Genomic DNA, 8960 nt, shown 5'->3' on the forward strand with positions numbered 1-8960 from the left:
TAATGAGCAGACAGACATGTTAAAGGAGATTGGAATATTATTCTGATGCAGCCTATACTTTCCTGTAGTTCAGAGAAGAGAGATGTCATCCTGTCCTGTATGGAACATTTCATAGGGATGCAACTTCTTTTGGTTCCTGTCATTTTTTTTTTTTAAATCATAATAACACTAACAAACTTTGGCCTAAGTATTAATGTAAAAGTCCTAAGTAATGCAGACGGAGTATCTTGTACATAGGGAGTGCTTCCTTCAGCAAAAATGTATTGATGTCCAGTCTGAGCCAGGGACTGTACGCTGAGAACAGTTATGATACAAAGAGCTTACCTAAGTTTGAAGGGGTTTTTAAATAGTGGTCAAGAAATACAGCTGCAAAATAATGATTGTAAATATAGATCAAGGATATACCGTATGTTTGCACAATTCACTGTGATTGAATGTGGGAAAGCTGGGAAGAAATCACATAAAAGAAGAAAGCAGGTAATTATTTACACAGGTATTGATTTAATTGGTGTTCTGAATACAACCTGGATGAGTTCATGAGGTCTAAGGGTCTAGTCACCTTGGAAGAACTGGGCACACATGGTATGAGCTTCGTGATGGGTACCTTAAGGGATGTGTTGGCAAACTCAGCAGGTTTCCCTTTTCCTGGCTTCTCTTGCATAACAATAATGTACATTTGGAAGATGAACAGTGTATAATAGTGATGATGAGTGTAGGCTTTTTTTCTAAAAGATTTGGTCATTAGTGTTAATGCAGCATCTTGGTGGGTGGGTGGAGGGATTGTTGTTGGTTCAGAGCAAATGTCCATAAATATGAGAGAATTGAAAATAATACAATAAAGAATTTTGTACATCCCTTATCAGTGGAGAAGCCTGGAAGATTTAGCCCTGAATGTGCAATTGACTGTATGATTTTAATGAAGGTTCCTATCCTCACCCCCAGGATGAAAACACCATTCTTCATCTTTAACCTGGCAGAAACTGCTCACATGCCTTCAAAAGTGAAAGCTCAACTCTACGCTCATGCATATGACGTATGTTATACTTTTATATATAGATATAGATATATTTGGTGGGAAGGTGATGGTGATTATTCGGGATGGATAGAGGGTATATCACATTAGAATTTTTTTATTCTTTTATTTCCCTCTTAATTTGGACATTATAAAGCAGCAATATGAACAAATCCTCAATTGTATCACAATATCCAAAGTAAATGACTGTGGTAGGCAGAATAATACCTCCCACCCAAAAAAAGTCTATGTCCTAATCTCCACAACCTATGAATCTATGTCTATGTCCTAATCTCCACAACCTATGAATATGTTACCTATGTAACAAAGCAGGGGTGGGGGGGATTAAGTTAGGGGTCTTGAGACAGGGGTTATTCCAGATTATCCAGGTGGGCCCAACATAATCATAAAAGTCCTCATGAAAGGGAAGCAGGCAGGTCAGAGTCAGAGAAGTAGACCTGATGCAGACGCAGAGGGCAGAGAGAGAGACTTGAAGATTCTACATGCTGACTTTGCAGATGGAGGAAGGGGCCAGGAGTAAAAGAGTGCAGGCCACCTCTGGAGGAAGTAGGAAAGGGTAAGGAAACAGATTCTCCTCTAGAGCCTCCTGAAGGAGCGCAGTCATGCTGGTTTTATGACTTCTCACCTCCAGAAGTGTGAGGTGATAATTATATGTTGTTTTAAGCCACTATGTTTGTGGTAATTTGTTACAGTGGCAATAGGAAACTAATATAACAGCTTAATATAAAACAAGTTCTAGCTGGTTACTCTCTCTGCAAAAGTCATGACCCTGGCTACACTTGAAATGATAGGGCCGTGGCTTGTTGAGATTTCATGAGAAGAGAGAGAGTCATGAAGGGTGGCTCTGTCTTCTAACTGTGGCCCCAGGAAGCCAAATGAACCTTCGGAAGACACAGCCACACTGAAGATCTTGCACACGTCGGTCCTTTCTGATGGGAAGTGGGAGCAGATACAGGAGGCTTGCTGTGGCACTATTGTAACCAAGTCTCTGCTTTGCTGTGACTTATGGCACTGGGCACTTCGGACACTTGCAGAGTCTGCTCTATAGGAAACTAATATCCTGACAAGGGCCAATGAAAACAGAGGGTAGGACCTGTATATATGAGCAGCTGAGATATTTCTGCCATCTCTAGACTGCTGTGGTTCTACTCAGCCAGGACAAGTGTTTGGTGCTAAGACAAAATAGCATGGTGTCCAATCAGTATGACCACTTTTACTCCTCAATTGTGATCTCTGGTTCCTTGTTTATTCACTTATATTCACTCACAAGGCATTTCTTGAGCACCCACTCCATAGCAAATAGTGTGCTGCAGACAGTTAAGTCATCCCTGCTATCAAAAAGGTGGCAGGCTAGAGAGAGACAGAAGATCAAGTCCTCAGTCACAGTTCAGACTTGAGAGTGCTGTGAGAGGCACGCAGAGGTGCTACAGAAACCCAGAGCACTGGACCGGAGCAAGCTGGGGAGTAGGCTGGTGAGGGAGGAAGGAAGGGAAAGCTTCCAGAGGGGATGTCATTGGAGTGTCATCTTGAAAGATCAGAAGGAGCTAACCAGACAGATGGTAGGGCAAGGAGGCGAGAGAGGGAGGGGAGAGCAGTCCATAAGGAGTGAGCCACGGGGCAAAGGCAGAACCCTCTGAGGCACCCACTTGAGGACAGCAAGATACCCGATTATAGAAGGCAGCATGCTGGAGTTCTGTCTGGCAGTAGGGCGGCCCAGCTTCTAGGCCCACTCTGCCATTAGTTGTCAACTGTGAGTCAATGAACCTTTCTAGGCCTTTATTTTTTTTTTTTTTCTAAAAAAGAAAAAAGAAAATGGGCTTTAAACTTGAAAAGATCATCTTTCATATCGTGTTCATGTACTAATCCTGTTTATCTCTAATACCTTGTAATTCTTTGAAAAACAAGTAATATTTAGTTGGGAGAAAGCCGAGACTTACTGATATTTTATATTCTCATCAGTGACCGCTTCCATGGTGTGTTGTTAGGCTACTACTAAAGCTTGCTTGTGGATTTGTTGTCCCTTTGGGTCAGCAAGCTCTCTTTTTTTCAGTGAATACAGATTATTGGTATCTCCTTTGCATAGTCTCCAGATGTGTGACAGTGTTTACAAGACAAATGAGGCCAATTACTTCATGGTAATTACTTAATTACCACCCCTAGTGCTAGTTTTTCAAGAATGTTCTTGTTAGGTGTGAAGAATATAATTTTGTTGCTGTTTACATTATCCTACTCAATAGCGCATACAGAATATTAAGTTCAGGTGACTTAATAATTTAGGCATGGTGGGGGAGCAGGGCAGGGAGTAGCCAATTTATTCCTATAGGAATAAATTGCATAATTTGAAGGTGTCCCCAACTAACAGAATACAGTCCACTAAGACTAATGTCACAGCAACACATGTATATAGAGGAGGAAATATAATTCCACATAATGAAGAATGATGGGCTTCTTAAGATATGGCACACGTGGCTTAATAGGACATCTAAAATAAGTTGATAATGCATCAGTAACAAAATGTTCCAGAAAAAGGTAGCACAGTTGTCCTGCTGCCTGAAGACTAGTAGGTGGGTCATGAATAAGCCTCCATTCTCTGGAGCAGTTGGGGAAATGCTCCTGGAAGTATTGGCATCTATTTTGGACTTCAGCACCTTAGTGTGGGTTGGTGGGGTGGGGATGGTTAATGGGTACAAAAATATAGTTAGACAGAATGAATACGATCTAGTATTTGATAGCACAACAGGGTAACTACAGCCAACAACATTATGATACATTTAAAAATAACTAGAAGAGTATAATTGGATTGTAACACAAAGAAGGGATATATGCTTGAGGTGATGGATACCCCATTTACTCTGATGTGATTATTATGCATGGCAGGCGTGTATCAAACTATCTCATGTACCTTATAAATATATACACCAACTGTGTACCCACAAAAATTAAAAATAATAAAATAGCAAACATGAATCTAACAGGTATATATTTTATAGAAATATGTATTATACTTAATTTACAAAATAAAATTGATATGTGTAAAGCAACAACAACAAAAACTTAGTAGGATTTTGAAAACTGAACAGCTCCTGAATGCCTACTTTGTGTGGGGCAGCATGCTACAGCCTTTATACCCGTGTCATATCAGAGGAGGCCTCAGGAAGAGAAACCACTGGAGAAAAAAGGATGAGGGAAAGGGTGAAGCAACTTTGAATATTTTACCAAGAGGATAAAAGGGTAGGAGGCTCACAGTAACCTTGATGTATATGAAAGTGCATGGTGATTCTTTCTCATTTTTTCTTTCTTTTCTATTTATTTATTTTTTATAACTAGAGATGGGGTCTTGCTTTGTGGGCCAGGCTGGTCTCCCGCTCCTGGTCTCCAGCAATCCTCTGGCCTCGGCCTCCCAAAGTTCAGGGATTACAGGCATGGACCACCATGCCCAGCCTCTTCCCTATTGTATAAAATCAAGGGAACTAAGGGGAAATTTGCTTTAAAAGGCAGCTGGATGACTGAGGGTTATTGACTATTGAAACAATATATCAAACATGGATTATGGAATTTTTCGCGAGGGTGCTATTTTAAAATAGGTATGCTTTTGTCTGCCCTGGAGTAGGAATTGGAAAAATAGATAATATGATTGGGTTTCTTTTAACTAAATGATGTCATGTCTAATTCAAAAAGCCCTTGTCCCTTGGAGAAAGCACTATTGCTTTCCTGTACTCTCAGAAAGTCTACAGGTTAAACGCCTGTGAATACAGCTGTAACTTGACAATCTCCAAGAAAGCTGTGAGATTCTCAAATAAGCAACTGTAATATTCCATTTTGCAGATTTGTATGTTTTATTTGTTAAATTTTTGATGTGTTTCCTCTAGAAAACTCAATATCAAAAAATCTAACTCTATCCAATTAATACTCTCTCTGATGTTGAAAAGCAAAATTCTAAATTCCTATGGGCAAAGTTTTAACTATCAAAATTGTAAATTACAGGGTACTGTGAAGCTTTTCAGTAGCTCACTTTATGGATATCTCTTAAATTCTATCACACCCAGCCTCTGTGATGATGAATTTGTCTGGGTTGTTTTATGGTTGCTATTGTTATTAGTGTTATTTTTAATGTAGAGAGAAATTTCTGTCAAAAATGTGAGACAAAAATTTAAATTCCTTCAAGTTCTTTTTCCAGGCCATCTTCTAAAGAAAGCTGTTTCTTTTTTCTCCAACAGCTAAATTTAGAGTTGCAGCTCTTCTGCCTGTTGAGTAAATAGCTTTCCATGAATTAAAACTAAATCCCTTCCCCAGAACATCTTTCTGGAGGAAGAGGATTTTGTCCTAACACAGTGTGTCTTGGGTTTCCCCTGCAACATCCGAAAACCTCAGAAGCAGTTTTAGATGCAGCATATTTGCCTCCTGCTACTGTAGTAATTACAGTAACATTCTTGCACTTTCTGCATGGCCTAGCAATGATTAGATTTTTACTGGAGACTGCTTGAATTTTTTGTTTCTTGTTATTAATCCCTCTGTGGTTTGTTTGTTTTTGAAAAAAAAAGTCAAAGAATAACAATGGAATACCAACATTTCTGCTGTTTTCTAGCTTTATAAGGAGATTGTCTATTTACAAAAGGAGCACCCAGTGAATTGGCACAAGAACTATGCCATTGCCTGTGAGCGGATGCTGCGTCTTCAGGCAAGAGATGCAGACCCTGAAGTGCTGTTATCTGAAACCATCAGACATTTCCGTCTGTACTCTCAGAAAGCACGGAATGATCCACAGCAAGCTGATATTTTAGGTGCTCTAAAGCACCTAAGAAAAGAACTGCAAAGTCTGAGAAACAGGAAAAATGTCTGACACAGCAAAATATGAAAAACCTGCTCATCATTCAGCTTCCAAAATTCTGAAGTCCGGAAGTTTTTCCTTCAAGAAAAGAAACTGCATAAAAAATTTAAAACTAAGTCATCTCCCAGATATAAGCAACATGGTGCAGCCGTACTGTTTATTGGGGTGTTCAGTGACTAAGATCTACTATTTATGCAAAATTCTGTTTATCCCGTGTTACCAAATTACCATTTCAGTGAGAAGCTTTTGAAAAGTCTTCTGACTTCCAGTCTTTTACCAGATGACTGCGCTGGATTAGATTCTAGAAGAGAATGAACCATTTTCATATAACTAAATATTGACCATGAACTGTTTAAGGGCCATGCTTATTGGGATCAGTTTTAAAGTTAAATTCTTTTGATATTAATACCAGACCAAAGACATTTTCTGTTTCCTGAACAAAAAGAATGAATCATGTTAGGCTTTAGGTGGGAGTACATTTTTTACAAAGTAGCTATAGTTGTTACATAGCCTTACACTTCAAGCTAAGCACCAAGTGGGTGATATTTTGAAAAAAGTTTGTGTTTTACTGTCTTAGATCGTTCTCAGAAATCACTGAAAAAAAAAAAGCTAATTTGATGTTTGCTTATTTCATTTGCAGAAACTGGTAAAAGGATTTTGCATTTTCTTAATTAATTTTATATTTATGTTTTATTTCTATTTGGACTCAGAGATCTAGGCCCAATAATTAGCAGGCTCTTGCTGCCAAAATGCAAAGGGGAAAAAAAAGGCAGGGATTGGGGGGGGATGGGGGAAGTGGCTCAATAAATTCATTTCTGTTACAAGCATCTTTTATACATATTACTAAAGAGAACATAGTAAGAAATGCAAATAATAGTTCTTTATTTTATTATGACAGTTAATTAATAGCAACCTGTTTTAATGAATAAAGTCACTCAGAGTCCTTCAGCACTTCCTAAGTAGAGGCCAGAATCTGTAGGGCTTCTTTTCCCCCCAATTGTATAGCTCCTAGACTCCAAGCACTATATAGGCCCCTGTATAGAAATGCTCACTAATGAAGAGGGAGGGCTAGAAGCTTGTCTGCATTCAAAGATCACTGGTGAGTCATTCAGCAAGAAAAGGCCCCTTACCAGGAATAGTCACAGTTCCGTGGCATTGTACTAGCAAAAGGGTCTGATCAAAGGTCTCCTGTGGAGCTTGCATGGTTCCCTTTCATACTACGACCATAATTAAAACCACTAATTCTCTTTTAAAATGCTGCAGGATGCCATGTAGGCATCTGTCTGGAGTGTCCTTTGTGATGTCATAAGCTGTTAAGGACCAGTGCCGAGGGCTTTTGAGTGAAATGCCAGTCATGAAGGTGCTTCAAGACAAGGGTGCCTCTAAAAGCTTGACAGGGCCTTGACTGCACAATTCGAGCTGAATTTGCCCCTTGTCAGCTGCCAGTAAATAAATCTCAAAGGGGGAAAAGCTGAAGTTTCATTACCTGATCCATGGGGCTTTGTTGGTTTTGGCATCACACAGGGGAAGCTCTTGCCCCTCCATTCTCTAGATTTGAAGATGTCCATTGGAGCCTGCAGTGCCTGGACAGGGTTCAGAGCGGAACCTTTTGAAGAGTGTCAATAGTTGTAACAGTTCAGCTGTTAGGAAGACAAATAAATGGAGGAGCTCATTAATCCGCTTTTGGCTCTCAGTGCCTTTTGCCCTTTTATCACAGCCTTATTAGGCTCCTACTCATCTTGAACCAGAAAAAAATGAATTGAAGTTGTTGAGTACTAATTGGCAAAGACTTTTAATCATGGGCCAAGAACTTTCACTGACTTGAAAGTAACTTCTCCACAGGGAAGGACCAAAAACCTGGTTTACCTTAAAACAAAAACCTGTTGGAGTTCAGTGTGGTGTAAAAATGTAAGGAAGCGTTGATAAATTGTCTAAGTTTATCCATTTGAAAGAAATTGTGTAAGATTATGATATTCTCTTTTCTTTTAAAAAAGAAAGTACAATAAAATTCAAACATTTCTTAGGAAAGCTTTGTCTTTATTGGTTCGGAAAAGAGATTGCACACATGTGTGATGGTCTTGTTTGTTTCTGAACATCTATACACAGGTATGTGAATATCCATCTCTGCATCTGCATACGCATGTGGTGTTTGAGGAACCTTATTGAAAGTGATATTTCCTATTAGTCGCCTTAAGAATGGCAAATGAAGACCTCTTTTTGAGAATCTCTGCTTTTAAATATTTTTAAAATATGTGTCTGTACTATGGAGCTATGTGTATGGCTGAATGTGCTTTATGTATAGATTATTGTCAAACGGTACATAGATTATTTTGTATGTGTGCAACAACGGCTTTGGGCCACTCTCTCTTTGAGAAACCAATGATATAATAGCCCAGAGTAGATAGGATCATAATAAGTTTCTAAAAACCACTGGTAAATGAAAAACTAGTAAACTGAGCTGAGATTTAGGGATGTTGGGCTTCATTCCCAGATCAACTACTTTGGAGAATCCTTTCTTTCTGTTAGATGAGGTTAAACAAGTTGGTTTCTTTTTCTTTCTCTTACTTTCCTTGGCTAGTGTACAGACACCATAAAATCTGACAAAAGAGGTTTCCTGTAGTCTGACCCCCAACATTGAGGGGACTGTGATGGAGGTGACTTCTCATGCAGGATTTGGCCAGTGTTCTCCTAGCAGTGTCCTGGGAGTGCCATGGGTTGGCAAGAAAACAGGAACTCCACAAGGCCAAATTCTGCCTGGACTTTGGCCTGAGGTGCTAGTGAAACTGTCTGCCTCTCCACATGCATCAGGGCCCTGCCGCCCTGGCACCAAGGCTGGAGAAGCGGATGGTGACTCCCAAGTTATCTGACTAACCACTGGGTGGGCTGCACTCCCTGTGCCCCCCCCCCCCCACCCGTTCCCTCTGATGGGAGTATGCTTGGTTCTTGGTATTGACTTGCCTTTTTTTGTTGGTTTTTTAAAAGGACCCATTTTGTTAAATGCTTCTGTTCTATTACTCAAAATGTAGCCAAAATAGAAGGGAATCAATTACTAGTGTATTATTTTGAAAGCTTAAAACAGAAATTATGAAATGTTATTTC

At 39.6% G+C, this 8960-nt stretch overlaps 1 protein-coding gene across 3 annotated transcripts in view; it reads left to right on the top strand.

Moving 5' to 3' along the window:
* TMEM260 (transmembrane protein 260) overlaps positions 1–7889 on the top strand; it is a 62089-nt gene extending 54200 nt beyond the window's left edge. For 2 of the 3 annotated variants that reach the window (XM_010368137.2, XM_030930548.1), the window contains 2 exons: positions 943–1033; positions 5619–7889. In XM_010368137.2, coding sequence (XP_010366439.2) covers positions 943–1033; positions 5619–5873 — 346 coding nt within the window. In that variant the 3' untranslated portion in view covers positions 5874–7889. The remainder of the gene's footprint in view (positions 1–942; positions 1034–5618) is intronic. The other variant, XR_004057306.1, reaches the window with a different exon arrangement.
* Positions 7890–8960: the final 1071 nt, after the last annotated feature.

The sequence above is a fragment of the Rhinopithecus roxellana genome, chromosome 5 (genome assembly GCF_007565055.1).
Source record: "Rhinopithecus roxellana isolate Shanxi Qingling chromosome 5, ASM756505v1, whole genome shotgun sequence".
NCBI classification, from domain to species: domain Eukaryota; kingdom Metazoa; phylum Chordata; class Mammalia; order Primates; family Cercopithecidae; genus Rhinopithecus; species Rhinopithecus roxellana.